This window comes from Coregonus clupeaformis, chromosome 30 (assembly GCF_020615455.1).
Source record: "Coregonus clupeaformis isolate EN_2021a chromosome 30, ASM2061545v1, whole genome shotgun sequence".
Classification (NCBI taxonomy): Eukaryota; Metazoa; Chordata; class Actinopteri; order Salmoniformes; family Salmonidae; genus Coregonus; species Coregonus clupeaformis.
Window position 1 is genome coordinate 11,323,319 of NC_059221.1, and position 25,276 is coordinate 11,348,594.

The 25,276-nt window shown below is 42.3% G+C and overlaps 1 protein-coding gene across 3 annotated transcripts in view; it reads left to right on the top strand.

The window, feature by feature from the left end:
• Positions 1-11,646: 11,646 nt before the first annotated feature.
• LOC121545912 (solute carrier family 41 member 1) overlaps positions 11,647-25,276 on the top strand; it is a 28,880-nt gene continuing 15,250 nt past the window's right edge. The window contains exons 1-2 of one of the 3 annotated variants that reach the window (XM_041856829.2): positions 11,647-11,757; positions 20,958-21,262. In XM_041856829.2, coding sequence (XP_041712763.1) covers positions 20,984-21,262 — 279 coding nt within the window. In that variant the 5' untranslated portion in view covers positions 11,647-11,757; positions 20,958-20,983. Of the gene's footprint in view, positions 11,758-12,182; positions 12,385-12,546; positions 13,081-20,957; positions 21,263-25,276 lie in introns of those variants that run through there. The other 2 variants (XM_041856830.2, XM_041856831.2) reach the window with 2 other exon arrangements.

A 25,276-nucleotide genomic window follows, 5' to 3' on the forward strand; every position in this document is an offset into this window, starting at 1 on the left:
GTTTGTGTGATGGGGAGGGGGCATTTTAGAGTCATGTGTAACAGTTTAAGATATTCCTTTGAAGAGCAGCAAATAATGTGGAGGAGTCCAGAAGTACCGACAGAAAGGGCCAAACCCAGAAGATTATGTCATGCACACACACACACACACGTGCGTACGCACACACACACACACCATAGTGATAGTAGTAGCAGGTCTTGCCAACAATTTGACTCAGGGTGTCATGCATTTGGTGTGTGTCCAAGTAAAACTTGTGGGCCAATGGGTCACACGATTAATGAAATGCTAGTGTGGGAAACATTCAATTGTGATTGTGATGTTGACTTTGTTTCCCTTATTAATCTGTTCTCCTAATCTTGTTTTAATCTTTGATTCATTTACATTTACGTCATTTAGCAGACGCTCTTATCCAGAGCGACTTACAGTTAGTGAATACATTTTTATTTTTTTTATACTGGCCCCCCGTGGGAATCAAACCCACAACCCTGGCGTTGCAAACGCCATGCTCTATCAACTGAGCTACATCCCTGCCGGCCATTCCCTCCCCTACCCTGGGGCCAATTGTGCGCCGCCCATGAGTCTCCCGGTCGCGGCCGGCTGCGACAGAGCCTGGATTCGAACCAGGATCTCTAGTGGCACAGTTAGCACTGCGATGCAGTGCCTTAGACCACTGCGCCACTCAGGAGTTCATCACCATTGATTATATTGAATAACATAGCCCGAGGTCCTGGCGCTCAGTGTTGTTTTGCCAGTAAATGAGGACCAGTTCCCCATTTCCTCAGCTCTCTCACTTTGAACGTTGTCCAATATGTAACTAAGAATCTTATTCTGTGCACTTACACTAAGTTGTGATCAAACAAATGTCCAAAGCACTAATACAGATCTGCAAGATCTACAAACAAACTGCTTACCAGAGGAGGCTGGTGGGAGGAGCTATAGGAGGTTGGGCTCATTGTAATGGCCGGGATGGAATAAATGGAACATGTGGTTTCCATATGTTTGATGGGTTTAACACTATTCCATTTATTCCATTCTAGCCATTACAATGAGCCCATCCACCTATAGCTCCTCCCACCAGCCTCCTCTGCTACTTACTATTGGAAGATTTGGGAGCTGAAAGCCACAAGAGAAGTAAAATTGACAAATAAATCGCACACACATGCACAGACGCACGCACACACACACACACACACACACACACACACACACACACACACACACACACACACACACACACACACACACACACACACACACACACCACTGGTTTCTTTCAATACCCAGGCTGTCCGGATAAGTCGCTCTGGATAAGAGCGTCTGCTAAATGACTAAAATGTAAATGTAAAATGTAAATGTCCAGTCATCCACCCACGTCTTTCCACAGTACTTGTCTACAATAGCCCAGTCAAAGCCAACAAACATAGGTCGCAGCACCCTCGGGCCCGATTTTCCACCAAAACATCATGTTTCCTGGTGTGTAGCCTGCCAGGTGCACTGTAGACTGGACAAAAACATTTTGTCCAGGGCAAATGCTTCTCCACCACAGCCCTGGAACCATTCTAACCACTGAGAATAAGTAAAGTAGGGGCCTATCTTTCCCTGCGAACTATCTTCAATTCCCTTGGGTGTATTTATAGTGCATAGCCTGTACTCATAATCATGCTATAGTATATGATTTAGTGTAATCAACTGCAAAGCTCTAATGGCTAGTTCTCTTCACAATATGGAAGGAGCCAATGGTATTATCTTTAAACCCAATAATTTAAGGCTAAGGAAATCAGAGTCAAGATTGTAAGGCAGTGTTTAATAGTTTATCTCAGCTTCCCAAACCGATCTTTAATTAGTCAGAGTTATATGCAATCTATTGAAATACTGAAAGATTGTCATCATTGAACACATCAGTATGCATGTGTGTATGTCTGTGGAGGAACACTAGTCCACTGTGCAGGGAGGAGCACGGGGCTAGCTGAGTAAACATACTATTATTATGTCATTACATGTTTAGTTTGTAAATAACCTGACTTAAAAAGTAATGTTATGTAACACTCCATTCCCCCAATATAAATATAGCTATTTCGGATCAGAACATAGTCCTGGGAAATTCTAGAAGGATATCTGCCAATTTGACATGAACATAGTCAAACACTAGGAATGAGAGAGCCAGGAAGCCAGAGAGATCCAGCCTTGTTATTCGATTTGAACATGTCAGCAATACAGGAAGCAATCCCTCAGCTTCCATGGTCAATCGTGAAAATATACTATGTTTATTGCCATGCTACTTTACAGGCTCTTTTGATCTCTTCGGCTCACAGCTTGCCACAATGCTGTGAGATGAATCAAAGACCCCCTGCTATATTACATAACAAAATTTGAAACACACAGACAAACTGGCCTAATTTTTATCAAGGACATTCATCAGCAATTAGTAATGCAGATATTAAATGACCATCAATGAAAATGAATCTTTGTTGCTCTTTTGGGTGCAACGCCTTCAATCACTACAACTTCAATCACCTACTGTAATTCAAGTTTGATCGTAGGTATCTATTCCCCTTTCCCGTAAGGGTCAGGGGTATCAGGGCTCTCCTTACCATCAGGAGTACATGTACATGTGTGTGAAAGTGTGTCTAAGCTAGTGTGTGTGTGAAAGGGGGAAGGGTTGTTAACACCTGCTGTCGTTCTGGGGAGAGCATGTGTGGAAAAGCAGAGGACGGTGTGAAACTGAGGAGGATAGAGGAATGCAAATGGACAGTAGGGTTGATCTCCTGCTGGCAGCATCTGTCAGACAGTCAGCCTCACACCAACAGGCTGCTGCTGCTCCCCCCCGTATTAGACCCTAACTTCACCACTGTGGACCCACTCTAGTCTTATCGAAAGTCAATTTGAACAACAACAAAAAACGGTTCAGGCTTTCCTTTTATAAAAAACAAATAAATGTTGCCCTTCCTCTCTAAAAATGAACATATCCGGTTCCCTATGTGTTCTTCTCATTGTATTTGGCTCTCTGTTTTCCCTAATTTGATAAGACTGGGAAGAGAAGGAAGGTTGAGAATACAAGCAGAGAAGAAAGTATTGGCACAGAGCAACAGTAAGCCGAAGCCATCATCAATCAAGTTCAGTACGATTATGTAATGTCTTTTTTTATGAAAGGGTCAGAAGGCAGCGTAAAAACAGATGGTGGATCTGAACACATTCAGTAATGGTGGGGACATGTGTCTGCTCAAACACACAGGCATTGCACACACACGTGTTTTCCTCTGATCAGGTCGCGCAAAGGCTGGATTCAGCAGTAAATGTTATTGCCATCAGACAAAGGGTAAAATAAGCCCCATTCTCTGTGTCTCTAAAGTAGTCATTGTATCTCTCATGCCATGTAATACATACTTATTATATATATATATATGCCATTTAGCAGACGCTTTTATCCAAAGCGACTTACAGTCATGCGTGCATACATTTTTTGTGTATGGGTGGTCCCGGGGATCGAACCCACTACCTTGGCGTTACAGGCGCCGTGCTCTACCTGCTGAGCTACAGAGGACCACATTAGGTGTAATGGCTGTGCAGTTTACATGCTATCACTCCCTCTGGAGTAAGATCTACTTCACATCTATTACATTTACATTTTACATTTTAGTCATTTAGCAGACGCTCTTATCCAGAGCGACTTACAGTTAGTATGTTCACAGTGTATTTGGGTCCTACGACTAGTTGAATTCCATTTGATCAGATACAGATAGGTGTAGGATCTTAATTTGAGACCGTTTGCTACAGCAGGAAAATAATCCTGCAGCAACAGAAAATGTGAATTATTACGTGGATTATAAAATAATGGAACTTTTTTGTAGGGGGTGATACATTTTTCATTAGGGAAAATCAAGTCTGAGATTCTAAAGTGGAAATTACAAACTTTAGAAGCCTTTTTTAACCTTGAATAAACTACAAGTTTGAATTTCCTGCTGTGCAGGAAAATTCTCAGCAACAAAGTGTGATCAAGATAAGATCCTACATCTGTACATAAAGTAGATTACTGTAAGTAGGCCTGCATACAGTTTTTCAAGCATATTGCATCCGGAAAGTATTCAGACCCCTTGACTTTTTCTACATTTAGTTACGTTACAGCCTTATTCTAAAATGGATTAAGTTGTTTTATTCCCTAATCAATCTACACACAATACCCCATAATGACAAAGGAAAAACAGGTTTTTAGAAATGTTTGCAAATGTAATATCACATTTACATAAGTATTCAGACCCTTTACTCAGTACTTTGTTGAAGCACCTTTGGCAGCGATTACAGCCTCAAGTCTTCTTGGGTATGACGCTACAAGCTTGGCACACCTGTATTTGGGGAGTTATTCCCATTCTTCTCTGCAGATCCTCTGAAGCTCTGTCAGGTTGGATGGGGAGCATCGCTGCACAGCTATTTTCAGGTTTCTCCAGAGATGTTCCATGCTTCACCGTAGGGATGGTGTCCGGTTTCCTCCAGGCGTGACGCTTGGCATTCAGGCCAAAGAGTTCAATCTTGGTTTCATCAGACCAGAGAATCTTGTTTCTCATGGTCTGAGAGTCCTTTAGGTGCCTTCCGTCTGGCCACTACCATAAAGGCCTGGTTGGTGGAGTGCTGCAGAGATGGTTGTCCTTCTGGAAGGTTCTCCCATCTCCACAGAGGAACTCAAGAGCTCTGTCAGAGTGACCATCGGGTTCTTGGTCACCTCCCTGACCAAGGCCCTTCTCCCCCGATTGCTCAGTTTGGCCGGGCGGCCAGCTCTAGGAAGAGTCTTGGTGGTTCCAAACTTCTTCCATTTAAGAATGATGGAGGCCACTGTGTTCTTGGGGACCTTCAATGCTGCAGAAATTTGTTGGTACCCTTCCCCAGATCTGTGCCTCGACACAATCCTGTCTCGGAGCTCTACGGACAATTCCTTCGACCTCATGGCTTGGTTTTTGCTCTGACATGCACTGTCAACTGTGGGACCTTATATAGACAGGTGTGTGCCTTTCCAAATCATGTCCAATCAATTGAATTTACCACAGGTGGACTCCAATCAAGTTGTAGAAACATCTAAGGATGATCAATGGAAACAGGATGCACCTGAGCTCAATTTAGAGTCTCATAGCAAAGGGTCTGAATACTTATGTAAATCTGTTTTTTTATTTTTTATAAATTTGCAAACATGACTAAAAACCTGTTTTCGCTTTGTCATTATGGGGTATTGTGTGTAGATTAATGAGGATTTTTTAAAATTTAATACATTTTAGAATAAGGCTGTAATGTAACAAAATGTGGAAAAGGGAAGGGGTCTGAATACTTTCCGAATACACAACAGATATACTTCCGGAGTATTGTGTTGGGCAATGCATTTTCACCACAAGTCATTATGTAAATATATAAGGTTTACACTTGGCAGAGTAATAGGAATGCAAGTCATGCTAAAACAGTAGGAGAAAAGCAATGCAAGTCATGCCAAAACAGTAGGATAAAAGCAATACAAGTCATGCTAAAAGAGTAGGATAGAGAGTGTAGTAGAATGGTGTGGGAAAATGAACAATAAATAAACCCAAACCAGTTTAGGCCTAACCACAGATCAATATGCCTGCAGCAATATCATAAATCACTCTTCTGTTTCAATGGAAGTCCTTGAGTGACACGACACCCACATGATTTCATTGGCATACAACCAGTCAGCCCATTTTCCTTCTCTTCTCACGGGTTGTGCCTGTGGTGACAGTGTCAGAGATCACACACAGAGGAGCTGCAGGAGTGTTGGAGAAGGGAAAAATGAAAGTAGCGTGAGGCCAACAGCTGTTGGTCGTTGGGCTGGCAACAGGTGTCCAGAGACAGACAGCCCAGGCCCAGGGACATGTATTTTTAGCCCTGAGACTTTCCACCATGCTGGCCAGAGGGTCTGGAAATACCCATCCTCGGGTTCAGAGAAGCTAGGACAGTCCTCAGTCTCCCCCCTCTGTTGAGTTGAGACTCTAACTCTAACTCAAAACACTCACTCCAATGATCCACACCACCATTGATAAAATAATCTCCTACTCCCAATGACGTCTCATATTCCAAACATTTCTAAGACAGGAAATTGCAATAAAACTTCTACAGTGAAAAGCAGAGCTGTTTGATTCTCAAGTCACAGATGTAGCGGCTTCAGCTAGAGGGGACTGTTTCCCCCTTAAGGCGTCAGCATGCTTCAGTTCGGCTGGCACCTAGTCGAACTCGGCTAGGTGAACCGAACAAGTGTGCTCGCATACTCCCTTAAAACACCTCTTGGAAAAACTAGGTTAAAGCAGCAATAGTACTGTTTGTCCATCTTGAGACACTGTAGACAGAAAAAAATAGTCAGAATTAATCCAAGATAACTAAGATATCTTTGTCGCACAACTCAAGGAGATCTTTGTCGCACAATTTTACATCTAACTAAGATGTTTGGTGCAATATTTCTCAAGTGAAAAAATGTGCATGAAAACAATTTATCTCTCGTTGAATGACAGCAAACACTTTATTGAAGAATCCCTACTGTTGACCAATCGCAGACGAAGGGGCGTAGACTTTGGCAACCAACTTCGGCTTGTCTTGAGAGAAAAGATTATTGTGCACGAACAGCCGAAAAAATCCTTGCTGAAGACCAAAACGAACAAAAACATCACAAAATGTCCTCATAATATATGCACAAACTGTTCCGAACTGTTTCGGACGGGATGCCTTTAAGGCGTCCGCATGCCTTTTAGACAGCTCCAGAGTCCACCGCGACGCCCCCTAGGCCCTCCTGTGGAGTGCACATGTGGAGTCCATATTGAACTTTATGTATGATGTCTGCATGGAGGTGTTAATGAAGTGATGAAAACATCACAGCTCATACTGACGGCTGAATCGCTGCCAAAAATCCTAACGCAAAACAAAGTCGGAAAAAATGAATAAAGGAAAAACAGACGTAAAGGTAGTATTTGCATCTTACTGGTTTCGATTTAATATGATGTTAAAATAAACATCAGTGGACCGTCAACCAGATCCCAGTCATCTCCTGGAGCTTTCCACCTCTCAGAGGGGGCTTACATTCAACTCCATAACTACAACAAGGATTATGGGAACAATAATCTCTGTACGACATCTACTACTACTTCTACTGCTACAAACAATACAACCATTCATTGTGTCCTTGCTACCACTACTCCCATGTTGTTTTGACAGGAATAGAAATATGTAAAGAAACCATTCTTTAAAATAGATCAACATGTATATTTCAGTATGTGGCTTCTGTAAAACAGCACTACTGTATGCTGTTAGACATTAGTAACTCTGTTGCAATCCACAGCCAACTCTCAGCGAAGGATTCCGTTGCAATGTGGTGAGTGACACAAATACATTTTTACCTGCATGGCTGACTGAGGAGTAATAAAGACATTTAGGTTTTCACTTTACAGTATGTTCTGTTTGATTTGTTATTCCATGCCACCACCTAGTGGAGGACCACACCACTGTGCAAAGGGAAAGTTTGGTGAGAGGTGACAGAGGAAAACATCTCAGAGCCCTGAGGGTTGAGCATGAAGCTAGGGTTGGACATGAAGTTAAGGTTAGGGTTAGGGTTAGGTTTGAGGCTAGACTTAGGGTTGAGCTGGGGTGTGAATATGAAGCTAGGGTTACAGTTGGGGTAGGGTTGATGCTAGAGTTAGGGTTGAGCCAGGATGTGGACAAGATTGGGTTAGAGTTAAGGTTAGGATCGTTTCTGACTCGTATTCCCACTCATATTCATACTAAGACCAGCCTACAGTAATTCCAGTCTAACTGGAATTCTCACCAGTCTTTCTAAAAGGTTAACCAGATTCCAAACCAAGGTTTCAGTCTGTTGCATCTGGTTTCCTACAGTGTTGTAGTGGAGGCTATACGCAGGTATATGCCGTATACCCACTTTTTTTACAGTGGGCATTGCGTATACTCCCTTCTTAAAACCAGTGGTGGACAGAGTACCAAATTGTCATACTTGAGTAAAAGTAAAGCTACCTTAATAGAAAATGACTCAAGGAAAAGTGAAAGTCACCCAGTAAAAGTCTAAATGTATTTGGTTTTTATCAAAAGTAAATGTAACGAGTACTTTTGGATGTCAGGGAAAATGTATGGAGTAAAAATTATATATTTTCTTTAGGAATGTAGTATAGTAAAAGATAAAGTTGTCAAAAAATATAATTAGTAAAGTAATGTACAGATACCCCCAAAAAACGTACTTAAGCAGTACTTTAAAGTATTTTTACTTAACACCACTGCTAAAAAACCTATTAGATGTAAAGTCCCCTGTTTTGAGAACCTGTGTGGTTCTGGTACCAGTTCCAACCGGCATTTTCATTTATAAATCGATATGTGGACTCCATAGATCGAAATGGCTTGCATTGAGGGGTAACCATGATTCTCACGGACACAGGAGTACAGAGCATTCGGAAAGTATTCAGACCCCTTAACTTTTTCCACATTTTGTTACGTTACAGCCTTATTCTAAAATTGATTATTATTATTTTTATCCCTCATCAATCTACACACAATACCCCATAATGACAAAGCAAAAACTGATTTTTATAAATTTTTACAAATGTATAAAATAAAAAAAACTGAAATTACATTTACATAAGTATTCAGACCCTTTACGCAGTACTTTGTTGAAGCACCTTTGGCAGCGATTACAGCCACGAGTCTTCTTGTGTATGATGCTACAAGCTTGGCACACCTGTATTTGGGGAGTTTCTCCCATTCCTCTTTGCAGATCCTCTCAAGCTCTGTCAGGTTGGATGGGGAGTGTGGCTGCACAGCTATTTTCAGGTGTCTCCAGAGATGTTCAATCGGGTTCAAGTCCGGGCTCTGGCTGGGCCACTCAAAGACATTCAGAGACTTGTCCCGAAGCCACTCCTGCATTGACTTGGCTGTGTGCTTAGGGTCGTTGTCCTGTTGGAAGGTGAACCTTCACCCCAGTCTGAGGTCCTGGGCGCTCTGGAGCAGGTTTTCATCATGGATCTCTCTGTACTTTGCTCTGTTCATCTTTCCCTCAACCCTGACTAGTCTCCCTGTCCCTGCCGCTGAAAAACATCCCCACAGCATGATGCTGCCACCACCATGCTTCACCTTAGGGATAGTGCCAGGTTTCCACCAGACTTGATGCTTGGCATGCAGGCCAAAGAGTCTTGGTTTCATCAGACCAGAGAATCTTGTTTCTCATGGTCTGAGTCCTTTAGGTGCCTTTTGGCAAACTCCAAGCGGGCTGTTATGCATCTTTTACTTCCGTCTGGTCACTCTACCATAAAGGCCTGATTGGTGGAGTGCTGCAGAGATGGTTGTCCTTCTGGAAGGTTCTCCCTTCTCCACAGAAGGACTCTGGAGCTCTGTCAGAGTGACCATCGGGTTCTTGGTCACCTCCCTGGCCAAGGCCCTTCCCCCCGATTGCTCAGTTTGGCCGGGCGGCCCGCTCTAGAAAGAGTCTTGGTGGTTCCAAACTTCTCCCATTTAGAAATGATGGAGGCCACTGTGTTCTTGGGGACCTTCAATGCTGCAGAAATGTTTTGGTACCCTTCCCCAGATCTGTGCCTCAACACAATCCTGTCTCGAGGCTGATGGAACAGATCAGAATGTTTAGCTTAAAATGTTTATAAACTATTATTTCATCACATTTGAAGGGCAGCAAAGTGCACACGGCGGTAGGCCTATGCGTGAATGTTCCAAAATGCAATTTGCAAAAAAACACCATTCTAAAATGCGCATGCAAGCAGTTTCATGGACAGAGACAGAAGTATATGTTAGAAATTTAGAAAGAGGGGAGATCTAAAGAATCAACAACTATCATGGGTTGCTAATATGACTACGATAATGCTTTTGGCTGCTAGACAATGAAAGAAAGTTGATTTGAAAACCAATAGAATAGGAGAGCACATATGAGGAAGTGTTTATAAAATATTTCCCTCAACATTTCTATGGTCAAATTTTGTCTTGGCTACTTTGAAGCAAGGTGAGACATTATGAAGTAAAACATCCAGGTTTCAAACAATGAAGGAACTGGAAAAATATGAGGATGCTAATGATAGGCCTAAACATCTTCTGGTAGACCGTAGAAGGAAACGCTTTCCCAAAAATCTTCTCAATTAAATGTTAGCTACAAACTAGCTACAAAGGAAGAATGATATCATGATTATTTGCATCAATCCAGTTGCCTTTTGTTTTGAAAACTGTATCTCGTGTAAGAAACAAGGCTAACCAAACAAAACAGTGCTAGTTTCCTGCTTGCTTGAATTAAAGGGTAACTACACAAATAGATCTAAATTTCTATGATTTTTCCCAGGACTCAAAAGTGATCTCCTGATGTGGTTTAAGCATTGTTGTGGATTTAGAACGTCCAATTTGGTTGATTTTCTATTTAAAAAGTGCGACGGTGAGGGAAAACCAGAAAAAATTGAACAAATCTGAAACGTCTGAATTTCTGACTCAGTTGACAGCCTCATTTATCTATTTCATAAGCCTACTATTAGACTACTTGCACAGTACAGCTTGGGTTGGCCTGACTGAGAAAGACCAATATGGCATTTATAATTTTAGGTCATTCAGAGTACATGTCACTGTTTCTCATAGGGCACCTTTACTTCGCCAGGCAGGTCGTTTGGGACATCTTTGGCAAAATTAGAGTATACCCACTTCTCCAGGCACCACTACAGCACTGGTTTCCTACCTTGTTCCCTTTCTGATGGGGCTGGTTCAGTGTGTGACATTTCAAAGTGTCTTAAATGTGATGTCACTATGTGCCTCTGTATAGTTGAGTTTCAACACTCCTAACACTAAGCATATAGGTACAGTACAGGCTACAGTATTGAAATCCCAAAGCTCATTAAAATATGAAACGAGGGTCAGATATCATTCACCTTTAAAGTTCCAATGCAGCTGTTTTTATCTCAATATCAAATCATTTCTGGGTAAAAATTAAGTACCTTACTGTGATTGTTTTCAGTTAAAATGGTCAGAAAGAAACAAAAATAGCTTCTTAGCAAAGATCAATTTCGCAAGCAAGAATTTTGCTAGGACTGTCTGAGAGTGGTCTGTGGGGAGGGGAAAACTGAGAACTAGCTGTTATTGGCAGAGAGGATTGGAAATCTATTTCTTATTGGTCTAGCTGGTGTCATGGCTAAATTCCCAATCTGGCCCTCATACCATCATGGCCACCTAATCATCCCCAATTTAACAGTATTATTCCAACCTCATAGTGCAGAAATATATATAAAACACAAGACAATCAAATTTTTGACTGCACTGGGCCTTTAAAAAACAATTGTTGCCACTGACCATAGGAGCACTTGAGCAAATGACTTGGCACTGATAGTATTGTCAACATGCTGGGTAAACAAAAAATAATTCCTTTGGTATGGGTGCAACCATTGCAATATTCATTTCTGTTCAGTCACATTACTTAACATTAAGACATACGTACTTGTAGTTTACACACAAACAAATGTAATGATTTGAGTGTTTGTTTGGTATCCGAGGGAAAGTGCTTGCTGGCTGCTGCTGTCGCCATCCTCTGACGCAGATGAGGTCAGGCAGGCGGGTGGTATCCTAATTTGCCAACCAGGGTGAAATTTAAGACGACCCCCTCTTTAAGCCACCAGTTCTGGAGCCCCCACTCCATAGATCAGTTATTCTTGGTGTCCGCCACTGAACTTGGTGACCATATTTTTCTGGAGCACTATCTCGGCCTCATATGCTCTTCTTTAAGAGCTGCTTCAACAACAGGTAAGAACATTGAATATGACTGTTGCATAGGAGTGTTGTGTTTAGAATGACTGCATCCCAAACCACAGCATTGAAACAACATGTCAGATAACGAGAACATTTATAAACTTGCTAATAAACTTGCTAACAAATTACAAAGTCACTCAATCATCTGAATATAATAGATTCATTATAGTTCTGATGTTACAAATTATTGTTTCGCTTATTATGAAATGAAATTGAAGACTGGTTTTTAATGGATACATATATAATGCCTTAGGCTACTGCTGTCCTCGTTGCTTCCAGAGCCACAATATGGATGGAATTTCATTTCCTTATCTAATGGGCGGAGTTATGCGTTACTATACTCCTCTACTCCAATTCCGATCCAATCAGACTCTTTTGCTGGTATAACCATTGGTTACCAATGCACGAGCATTATGGGATGTGCACGTCAGCCTCCTGTACATGGTATTCGCGACAACTACACGTCAACATTTTCGCTAGTCTAAAGCTTCTTACTACTTTATGAATTTATTTTAACAAGCTTTCAGAGGTTTCCTCTTCACAATCGGGACTTGCTTTATCAAAGGGAAAATGAATGCAAAGAGTCCGCGGAATACCAGGACATAACGTCAGAGCAGTGGGGTAATCGGATTTGATTGTTACATAGCTGTCTGTAGTATCAGGGGTGTAATCATTACTTCAAACAGTTGTTCTGTTTTACAACGAAAACAAGCGTTTCTATTGGACATGTTCAGTAAACAGGGAGGGACCTACCTAAATATGTCCAATAGAAACGCTAGTTTTCATAGCAAACCAGAACGTTTTGTAACTGTTTAGAGTAATGATTACAGCCCCAGGTGGTAACGTTGTTGACAGTATAATGAATGGATCAAGGCAGGAGTAGTAGGTCATTGTCATCCATAAATATATGGTTGTCATCAGCCAACCCTTGTTGTTTGTGCATGCTATCAAACATAACAGTCACTTATCATTCGTTGGCAAGGTCTTGGCATAAATCTGTACTTTTTACTAGAGAGCCTCTAAAACATTGTCAAAAAGGCAAGGGGTCAGGTTTTATCCCACTAAGCATTTACTGACAGCAACGTGTTTTGGAAGTCTTTTTTTGGTCCTGCCCTGGACCAGCCATCTTTTTTTGGTGCAGTCCAGACAGGCCTTTACTTCAACGTCCAAGGACGTTGATGTTTGGTTCAGATGTTGTCCGGTCTGGACAAGAGGTCTTCATGGATCCACCTGTACCCGAATACATGATGCAGGGTCCGGATGGAGGATTCTAACTAATGTCATGGGTCTGGGTCGGATCTGATATGATTGTCAAAGGTATGGGGTATGTGTAATTTTAATTGACTTGTCCGGTAGGGACCATAGAGATCGAACTCGACTGCTGCAGTAGAGAGAGAGAGATAAATTGTATAATTAATGCTGCTGCTCTTGCTTTTTATGAGTGGAGCGTGGCACGTGTAGCTTGTTGTTGTTGGCCAATCATAAGTCATCAAAACGGCAGTAGGCTACAGTCATAGAGCCTCTGTGTGTGTCAAAAGTTAGAAGATATCTAATCAATGGAAGATGGAATTAAAAGTTAAAGGAGAAGGATAGGCTACAACGACCAACCGCTACTTAATATTCTGAATGGAGTTCTTGTTATTTGTAACTGTAGGATGAGAAAGGGCATGCACTGCAGCCTCAATTAGCCTAGCTAGCTAACGTTAGCTGGCTTAACAAGCTTCTCTCGGTTTGATGCAGTCAAGCAGGTACTATGTAATCATATTTGATGATAAATAACCTAGCTATGGCAGATATTAGTCTACTATAGCGGGAGTTGGTTGGTTGGTTGCTGTCTCTCATCTCTCCCTCCCTCCTCCCTACTCCCAGTGTCACTCGCTGACAGTACGGCCCCTCCCTAGCCTGCTAGAGCTGCACCTCTCTCTCCCACCTCTTGTGCTTTATCAGCTCCTGTTAATAAAGTAGCTTAAAAAACGACTTTTCTGCTGCTTCCCTCGCTCGGCTCGGACCGGGTCTGGATCCGACCAGGTCTATACGGAACAGGAATAGTTGTCCTCAGGTCCGTTCGGAATGGGTCTCAATATTTTACAAATTAATTTATGCATATCAGGTCCAGGTGGGAATGCCCCAGCGGGTCCACATTTTTGGACCCGTGAAGACCTCAAGTCTGGACCGGCCTTGATTTCAACGTCAACAGACGTCCGGGTCCGGTCCGGACCGGCCTATATGGCGCAAACATAGACTTTGGACAGCACAGTACAGTAGTAGCGGTGCATGGGTAAAATCACTGGGGAAGCCAAGCCAGGGAAAAAAGCCATATTACAACCTACAGTGGGGGGGGAAAAGTATTTAGTCAGCCAACAATTGTGCAAGTTCTCCCACTTAAAAAGGTGAGAGAGGCCTGTAATTTTCATCATAGGTACACGTCAACTATGACAGACAAATTGAGAATTTTTTTCTCCAGAAAATCACATTGTAGGATTTTTTATGAATTTATTTGCAAATTATGGTGGAAAATAAGTATTTGGTCACCTACAAACAAGCAAGATTTCTGGCTCTCACAAACCTGTAACTTCTTCTTTAAGAGGCTCCACTTGTCCTCCACTCGTTACCTGTATTAATGGCACCTGTTTGAACTTGTTATCAGTATAAAAGACACCTGTCCACAACCTCAAACAGTCACACTCCAAACTCCACTATGGCCAAGACCAAAGAGCTGTCAAAGGACACCAGAAACAAAATTGTAGACCTGCACCAGGCTGGGAAGACTGAATCTGCAATAGGTAAGCAGCTTGGTTTGAAGAAATCAACTGTGGGAGCAATTATTAGGAAATGGAAGACATACAAGACCACTGATAATCTAGTGAATGACCTGCAGAGAGCTGGGACCAAAGTAACAAAGCCTACCATCAGTAACACACTACGCCGCCAGGGACTCAAATCCTGCAGTGCCAGATGTGTCCCCCTGCTTAAGCCAGTACATGTCCAGGCCCGTCTGAAGTTTGCTAGAGTGCATTTGGATGATCCAGAAGAGGATTGGGAGAATGTCAGATGAAACCAAAATATAACTTTTTGGTAAAAACTCAACTCGTCGTGTTTGGAGGACAAAGAATGCTGAGTTGCATCCAAAGAACACCATACCTACTGTGAAGCATGGGGGTGGAAACATCATGCTTTGGGGCTGTTTTTCTGCAAAGGGACCAGGACGACTGATCCGTGTAGAAGATGAAACGTGGCTGGGTCTTTCAGCATGACAATGATCCCAAACACACCGCCGGGCAACAAAGGAGTGGCTTCGTAAGAAGCATTTCAAGGTCCTGGAGTGGCCTAGCCAGTCTCCAGATCTCAACCCCATAGAAAATCTTTGGAGGGAGTTGAAAGTCCGTGTTGCCCAGTGACAGCCCCAAAACATCACTGCTCTAGAGGAGATCTGCATGGAGGAATGGGCCAAAATACCAGCAACAGTGTGTGAAAACCTTGTGAAGACTTACAGAAAACGTTTGACCTGTGTCATTGCCAACAAAGGGTATATAACAAAGTATTGAGAAACTTTTGTTATTGACCAAATACTTATTTTCCACCATAATTTGCAAATAAATTCATAAAAAATCCTACAATGTGATTTTCTGGAGAGAAAAAAATCTCATTTTGTCTGTCATAGTTGATGTGTACCTATGATGAAAATTACAGGCCTCTCTCATCTTTTTAAGTGGGAGAACTTGCACAATTGGTGGCTGACTAAATACTTTTTTCCCCCACTGTATGTGTTGTGATAATTGTGTTCTTTGCTCTACAACCTGTTAGTTCAAATGCCACTGTGATATATATATAGGCCTAAGGCCAAGACAATAAGAAGACAAAAGTCACACAGTGGCAGAATCAATTCAACCCACGTTTGTTTCATCCCAAAACCGGAGAACAACATCTGTCCGGTGCAGTCCACAAAGCATATTGCATGTAACAAACAGTTACATGACCAACAGCATGGTCAAACAAGTTTAATGTTTCCGACATTTTCGAACTACTAAACAACTATTGATTTAGAACCACAGAGAGTTACCGCAATTCGCAAAGAAAACAGGAGCTGCCTCCACTATTCCAGCACCATTTCATCTTCAACATTTCAACATCATTAAATCACCTATGCTTAGTCAAATACAGTGACAACTTAAAGATACCAAAAACGATTTACTCCAATCAACATAAGCTAAATATGATGTGGCTGTCCATGGTTCTGATTTCTGTGTGTGTGTTTGCCTGCAAGTACAAAAAAACATGTTGACCCATCCTACTAGTAGAGGAACGCCAATGCCATCCTCCTCTCGTTCATGTTGCCGAAACGGTCTATGACTTTGTCATACAGTACACGCTTTTAGTTTTTGTTGTCCTAGGCTACCTGGCTAAAATGATTGTTCGCTAGCCTAACTTCCTTTCATGATCAACAATGGGCCAGCTAGTTAACATTAGCCTACTACATCTAGCTCCATATTAAACTTCCATCCTCTCAGGCCAGGGGAACAATGTATGAATTTATAATTTAGTTGGATCAGAATTGCCGTTATATTCATTGGCCAGTACGGAGAATTAAGAAAAACCAGTCCAAATACATCCATGGCTAATTTAGGAAAGGGACCATTTTAGATAGGTAGCTAGCCACCAGAGGACAACGACACAACGAGATGCAACAATTCAAGTTTTTTCTGTCAATTACGTTTTGCTTTAGATGTGATTTAATTGGTGTGAAGCCAAATCCAAACTGGCTTCCCTTGACACTTTTTTTGGGTGCGCCAAGACCATTCACAGTTGAGCTCACTCAGTTTAGCTCAACACTGATTGGCTATAATATATATATTTTTTTAATATCAAGGGAGGCCAAATGCTTGCAGGCTTCCATTGCTGTTGAATTCAATGCTACGGGCAGCAACAATGTCATACACTTTTTGGTCAGACAGCATCAGATACATGGGCTACACATACTGAGACAGAGGGGCGCTGTTTCACTCGATAAGGTACTTTCTCCGGTGAGATACATTCAGCCTATTGCAAATTGAAGGAACATTTTGAAACACAGAGATTAAATAAATATGTTTTTCTTTTTTTTTCTTTTTTTCTTGGTCAATTTGTTGGGGAAGCCTGGCTTCCCTTGGCATCCATGAATACATGCCACTGCAGTACATCACAATACAGTACAGTGGAGCACAGGAGAGTACAGTACACAGTAAGTAAAGAAAAGTAGAGTATAGTACAGTAGAGCAAAGTATAGTGTACTGTATTGTACCCTACTTTACTCTAATAATAATATGCCATTTAGCAAACGCTTTTATCCAAAGCGTTTTTTTTTGTGTATGGGTGGTCCCGGGGATCGAACCCACTACCTTGGCGTTACAAGCGCCGTGCTCTACCAGCTGAGCTACAGAGGACCACAATGTACTCTAATAGTGGTTCCCAAACTGTGCGGAGTGCCCCCTAGTGGGGGCGCGTGGGGTCGGCAGGGGCGGCGCGTGTTTTCTTTAGCATTATTTTTAAGAAACTTACCCCGGCTTTCAACTTACTTTTGAAAGTTCTAATAGTAGAATGCACAAGGTGCAATTTCGAAATTGGGTAGTGCATCATCAGTTTTCCTGTTGTCATGTTAGTCATTCCATACCTTAGAGAGCTACAGTATTTATAACTTGTCAGAAATGTCCAGATCAACAAGCCCATGTTAGCTAATGTTTTTTAGCTAGGTTTTTTAGCCCATAGATTTTGTTGTAATGTTTGAGTCACTCAACTATCACATGAATACCCATTAGACATGGCAAAATGTATAGCATTGCAAGAAAATGACCTTTAAAACTGCAACATTTTCTCTGCACCCCATGACAAAATGTGAAGAATTGCAGGAAATAAGCTTTAAACCTGCAACATTTTCTCTCCACCAAAAAGAGGGGTGTGAACAATTTGTGTCATGAAGTGCTTGTACCCAAATAAATAGATGGGGCGCGGAATGTTCTCCAATGCTGGAAGGGGGGCCTGAATGAAAAGGTTTGGGAACCCCTGCTCTACTCTACTGAAATAAACTGTACTGTATAGTACTCTACCTAATTAAACTATACTGTACTGTACTCTACCTAATTAAACTGTACTGTACTGTACTCTACCTAATTAAACTGTACTGTACTGTACTCTACCTAATTAAACTGTACTGTACTGTACTCTACCTAATTAAACTGTACTGTACTGTACTCTACCTAATTAAACTGTACTGTACTGTACTCTACCTAATTAAACTGTACTGTACTGTACTCTACCTAATTAAACTGTACTGTACTGTACTCTACCTAATTAAACTGTACTGTACTGTACTCTACCTAATTAAACTGTACTGTACTGTACTCTACCTAATTAAACTATACTGTACTGTACTCTACCTAATTAAACTGTACTGTACTGTACTCTACCTAATTAAACTATACTGTACTGTACTCTACTGAATTAAACTCTACTGTACTCTACTGAATTAAACTCTACTGTATGTACTGTACTGTACTGTACTCTGCTGTAGTCTACTCTACTGAATAAAACTATATTGTCCTTTACCATACCATACTGTACCGTACTGTACTGTACTCTACTTTACTAAACTGTGCCGTACTGTACTGTGATGTTCAAACTTGTGAAACATAGCCTAGTCGTCTATGATTCTATCAGATTTGGATCTGGTCTACACCGACCAAATGTTTACTTGTTTGGGGGCGGAGCTCATTAAAGATTATACCCAGCATGATTTGCAAGTGTTTGTTTTAAAATGTACATTATGGTCATTTAACAGACGCTCTTCAGTCAGTGCATTTAACTAAGGTAAATAAACAATAACATATCACAGTCATAGCAAGAAAACATTTTTATGTAACCGTTACTGACAATGTTATTCTCGTTGAAGTGGCCTGTTGGTTTATTCTGTAGATTGGACTACTTTGAACACCATCGCTGCCAGTTTTAAAGCATTTGAAAAAGTTAACATAAGTGCATGTGACAGATGGGAGCAATAATAAATATTCTGTTACACTCTTCAGTTGGCTCGTCTTCCCTATATTAAGAGGCTTGAAAAAATATTATTGTGATATAATGCTTACTTTATTGAGAATGTACACTAACATTCAAAGGTTTGGGGTCACTTAGAAATGTCCTTGTTTTCTAAAGAAAAGCATTTTTTTTGTCCATTAAAATAACATCAAATTGATCAGAAATACAGTGTAGACATTGTTAATGTTGTAAATGGCTATTGTAGCTGGAAATGGCAGATTTTTAATGGAATATCTACAAAGGCATACAGAGGCCCATTATCAGCAACCATCAGTCCTGTGTTTCAATGGCATGTTGTGTTTGCTAATCCAAGTTTATCATTTTAAAAGGCTAATTGATCATTAGAAAACCCTTTTGCAATTATGTTAGCACAGCTGAAAACTGTTGTGCTGATTAAAGAAGCAATAAAACTTATTGAGACTAGTTGAGTATCTGGAGCATCAGCAATTGTGGGTTTGATTACAGGCTCAAAATGGCCAGAAACAAATAACTTTCTTCTGAAACTCATCAGTCTATTCTTGTTCTGAGAAATGAAGGCTATTCCATGCGAGAAATTGCCAAGAAACTGAAGATCTCATACAACGCTGTGTACTACTCCCTTCACAGAACAGTGCAAACTGTTTCTAACCAGAATAGAAAGAGGAGTGGGAGGCCCCGGTGCACAACTGAGCAAGAGGACAAATACATTAGAGTGTCTAGTTTGAGAAACAGACGCCACACAGGTCCTCAACTGGCAGCTTTATTAAATAGTACCCGCAAAACACCAGTCTCAACGTCAACAGTGAAGAGGCGACTCCGGGATGCTGACCTTCTAGGCAGAGTTGCAAAGAAAAATACATATCTCAGACTGGCCAATAAAAAGAAAAGATTAAGATGGGCTAAAGAACACAGACACTGGACAGAGGAAGATTGGAAAAAAGTGTTATGGACAGACAAATCGAAGTTTGAGGTGTTCGGATCACAAAGAAGAACATTTGTGAGACGCAGACCAAATGAAATGATGCTGGAGGAGTGCTTGATGCCATCTGTCAAGCATGGTGGAGGCAATGTGATGGTCTGGGGGTGCTTTGGTGGTGGTATAGTGGGAGATTTGTACATGGTAAAAGGGATCTTGAAGAAGGAAGGCTATCACTCCATTTTGCAACGCCATGCCATACCATGTGGACGGCGCTTGATTGGAGTCAATTTCCTCCTACAACAGAACAATGACACAAAGCACAGCTCCAAACTATGCAATAACTATTTAGGGAATAAGCAGTCAGCTGGTATTCTGTCTATAATGGAGTGGCCAGCACAGTCACCGGATCTCAACCCTATTGAGCTGTTGTGGGAGCAGCTTGACCGTATGGTACGTAAGAAGTGCCCATCAAGCCAATCCAACTGGTGGGAGGTGCTTCAGGAAGCATGGGGTGAAATCTCATCAGATTACATCAACAATTTGACAACTAGAATTCCAAAGGTCAGCAAGGCTGTAATTGCTGCAAATGGAGGATTCTTTGACGAAAGCAAAGTTTGAAGGACACAATTATTATTTCAATTAAAAAACATTATTTCTAACCTTGTCAATGACTACATTTCCTATTCATTTTGCTATATTTCCTATTCAAACTCATTTCATATATGTTTTCATGGAAAACAAGGACATTTCTAAGTGACCCCAAACTTTTGAACGGTGTATGTGCAGTTGAAATTTGGCCATAAAAATCAATGACCGAAAATACATATTTTCATCTGTAAATTCCGTATTTTCAATGTCCGGAAAATACGTATTTTTCACGTCTGGAAAATACTTATTTTTACCTTTCACTCGGCACCTAAAATGCACCTGATTTCAACGTCCAGAAAATACGTATTTTCAACATCCGTAATAGACATCTTGTCAATGTTCAGAAAATGCATATTTTAAACGACTGGAAAATATTTATTTTCAACGTTCTGAGAATACATATTTGCTTACTGGGATGTTTCTGCAATGTTGACAGTTGCCATCATGCTGGAGCATGCCAATGCAAGACATATTACAGTTTGCCCTATGTCACTGTATCTAGCAAGCAGGATTGTTGTTGGTTTGGTCCATGATATGTAAGACTATTGATTACCTTTGTGTGGAACGTGTTATCTCTCTTCAGTGTAAGACACCACATCCACCACCACCATGCCAGAAGGGGAGGTACGCCAGAGGAAGGGGAAGTCCAAGAAGTCCAAGTCAAAGGGCAAGGGGAAAGGCCAAGGTGGCAGTGCCAGCCTAGATGGGCAAGATGAGCTGCCATTATTGCACCCTGTCCAGCCCGTCAAGAAGGCTGTGGAGGAGAAGGTGGCCGTGGCCAAGGTGGAAGAAGAGTCGTCCATTTTCATCGGTCTCCAGGTGGTGTTCCCCTACCTGCTGGCTGGGATGGGGATGGTGATGGCTGGGATGGTGCTGGACAGCGTCCAGGTGAGTGCTCCATGTTGTCTTGAACCCTGATATCCAGCCTTCTCATGTTCAAGTGAATACGTTACATGACTATGAAATAGACTGTCTTACAGTATATACAGTAGGCAGTCACTGACGCTTACTCTGTTGGATCATTTATCAAATAATAATGCCAAAATCTTGGTGTGTCTAATCTTATCAGTATTTGAGGACATAATTCATACTTCCAAAGGAATCAAGTGTATTGACACTGAAATATTGATTCTTAAAAAATAAATGACCTTCCAAACATGCCACTCAAATTGGTTAAAATAAGGCATTTGTTTTGCCATAATTTACATTTACATTTTCGTCATTTAGCAGACGCTCTTATCCAGAGCGACTTACAAATTGGTGCATTCACCTTATGATAGCCAGTGGGACAACCACTTTACAATATTTGTTTTCTCTTTTTTTTTCTTTGGGGTGGGGTAATGGGGGGTAGAAGGATTACTTTATCCTATCCCAGGTATTCCTTAAAGAGGTGGGGTTTCAAGTGTCTCCGGAAAGTGGTGAGTGACTCTGCTGTCCTGGCGTCGTGAGGGAGCTTGTTCCACCATTGGGGTGCCAGAGCAGCGAACAGTTTTGACTGGGCTGAGCGGGAACTGTGCTTCCGCAGAGGTAGAGGGGCCAGCAGGCCAGTGGTGGATGAACGCAATGCCCTCGTTTGGGTGTAGGGACTGATCAGAGCCTGAAGGTACGGAGGTGCTGTTCCCCTCACAGCTCCGTAGGCAAGCACCATGGTCTTGTAGCAGATGCAAGCTTCAACTGGAAGCCAGTGGAGTGTGCGGAGGAGCGGGTTGACGTGAGAGAACTTGGGAAGGTTGAACACCAGACGGGCTGCAGCGTTCTGGATGAGTTGTAGGGGTTTAATGGCACAGGCAGGGAGCCCAGCCAACAGCGAGTTGCAGTAATCCAGACGGGACCTGTGCCGCTTCCTGTGTAAGGCAGGGTCGTACTCTCCGAATGTTGTAGAGCATGAACCTACAGGATCGGGTCACCGCCTTGATGTTAGCGGAGAACGACAGGGTGTTGTCCAGGGTCACGCCAAGGCTCTTTGCACTCTGGGAGGAGGACACAACGGAGTTGTCAACTGTGATGGCGAGATCATGGAACGGGCAGTCCTTACCCGGGAGGAAGAGCAGCTCCGTCTTGCCGAGGTTCAGCTTGAGGTGGTGATCCGTCATCCACACTGATACAGTGGGGGAAAAAAGTATTTCGTCAGCCACCAATTGTGCAAGTTCTCCCACTTAAAAAGATGAGAGAGGCCTGTAATTTTCATCATAGGTACACGTCAACTATGACAGACAAAATGAGAAAATCACATTGTAGGATTTTTAATGAATTTATTTGCAAATTATGGTGGAAAATAAGTATTTGGTCACCTACAAACAAGCAAGATTTCTGGCTCTCACAGACCTGTAACTTCTTCTTTAAGAGGCTCCTCTGTCCTCCACTCATTACCTGTATTAATGGCACCTGTTTGAACTTGTTATCAGTATAAAAGACACCTGTCCACAACCTCAAACAGTCACACTCCAAACTCCACTATGGCCAAGACCAAATAGCTGTCAAAGGACACCAGAAACAAAATTGTAGACCTGCACCAGGCTGGGAAGACTGAATCTGCTTATAGGTAAGCAGCTTGGTGTGAAGAAATCAACTGTGGGAGCAATTATTAGGAAATGGAAGACATACAAGACCACTGATAATCTCCCTCGATCTGGGGCTCCACACAAGATCTCACCCTGTGGGGTCAAAATGATCACAAGAACGGTGAGCAAAAATCCCAGAACCACACGGGGGGACCTAGTGAATGACCTGCAGAGAGCTGGGACCAAAGTAACAAAGCCTACCATCAGTAACACACTACGCCGCCAGACGTGTCCCCCTGCTTAAGCCAGTACATGTCCAGGCCCGTCTGAAGTTTGCTAGAGTGCATTTGGATGATCCAGAAGAGGATTGAGAGAATGTCATATGGTCAGATGAAACCAAAATAGAACTTTTTGGTAAAAACTTAACTCGTCGTGTTTGGAGGACAAAGAATGCTGAGTTGCATCCAAAGAACACCATACCTACTGTGAAGCATGGGGGTGGAAACATCATGCTTTGGGGCTGTTTTTCTGCAAAGGGACCAGGACAAGAATGAATGGGGCAATGTATCGTGAGATTTCGAGTGAAAACCTCCTTCCATCAGCAAGGGCATTGAAGATGAAACGTGGCTGGGTCTTTCAGCATGACAATGATCCCAAACACACCGCCCGGGCAACGAAGGAGTGGCTTCGTAAGAAGCATTTCAAGGTCCTGGAGTGGCCTAGCCAGTCTCCAGATCTCAACCCCATAGAAAATCTTTGGAGGGAGTTGAAAGTCCGTGTTGCCCAGCGACAGCCCCAAAACATCACTGCTCTAGAGGAGATCTGCAAGGAGGAATGAGCCAAAATACCAGCAACAGTGTGTGAAAACCTTGTGAAGACTTACAGAAAACGTTTGACCTGTGTCATTGCCAACAAAGGGTATAGAACAAAGTATTGAGAAACTTTTGTTATTGACCAAATACTTATTTTCCACCATAATATGCAAATAAATTCATTAAAAAATCCTACAATGTGATTTTCTGGAGAAAAAAAATCTAATTTTGTCTGTCATAGTTGACGTGTACCTATGATGAAAATTACAGGCCTCTCTCATCTTTTTAAGTGGGAGAACTTGCACAATTGGTGGCTGACTAAATACTTTTTTTCCCCACTGTATGTTCGCTAGCGAAACAGAATGTAAGCTTGCGAGATCAGGATGGTTCGTATGAGGCCAACATCTAGTGCCCTAAAGCTCCAAAGTGCTCAAAAGCGAATGACAGTCAGTGGCAGTGCAGTGAATCAAGAAGGAATCAACATGGGCTAGGTGTTGTTTAGAAATATATGGGATTCAGGGACAAGACATCTTGTTATGCAAGAAGGTGGCATACTTTAGGTTTAGGTTATGCATTGTGTCCTTAAAGTTGGGCTGGGCATTATATATTGTATTCAGGGTGGCTGCGAATGTGATGCGTATTTCATTAGATTGCAGCATTCCATGATTTCAACATTCTTTGATTAGAAGAGTAAAGAGAAGCGTAAACAGGAGAGGGTGGGTATGCTGCCGAAGTATGGCTCATTGCATGTCTCTTTCGCTGAATCACTGCTCTGATGCTGCATGGCGCTGACTTTGTCCTCTCCTCTGCCCGTCGTCCCTGGCATTTGGCAGCCAGCTTACCCACCGGTGAGTAATCAGAGGCTGGTTCTCTCTCTTCCTCTCTCTCCGTCCCTCCGCATCATGCATGTGGTTTAGGGGAAACACAGCTGTGAGATCAGCTCTATGTATACTGCTGACGCCAGAGAGGGAAGTGGTAGGATGCCCTAACATAAAGAGACAGTCACAGCATGCAAAGGGATAGACAGAGGCAGTCTGAGCAGAGGGACATGAAAAGAAGGACTGAGGGAGGATACGAGAGGGCAGATACCAAGTGGTCAGATGAAAGGGGGTGACACTACACACAGAGAGGAGCAAAGCCAGCCCACCAGTTAGAGCAGGTCCCTGACATATGTTTCTGACAGGACTTAAACCTGTTACTACAACCGAGAGAAACACAGTAGAGAGATGGAGCGGGAGATAGAGGAAGAGAGACTCTGTGTGCTAGAATAAAGAGGGGGAAGGTGGAGGGGGGGATAAACTGTGCGTTTAAGAGGGAGAGGGAGCATGGAGTGAGTGAGTCACGACACCAGAGAGAGAGAGGGAGGAATAGAGAGAGTGTGTCTCAGTCTCAACCGGTAAGCCGGTCGTCCTCCTGAATGACTGTGGCGCAGACAGACAGCCTTCCTCCTGCAGAGGCCTCCCTTGATGGTGAATGAGTCTCCAGGAACCTACTGCGTTGCTGTTTTCTCAGAGGGCACAGAGAACACTGTCAGTGAGCCAGCAAAGGGCCATCGAAACAATCAAACAAATGGAACAGGAGCAACAAAG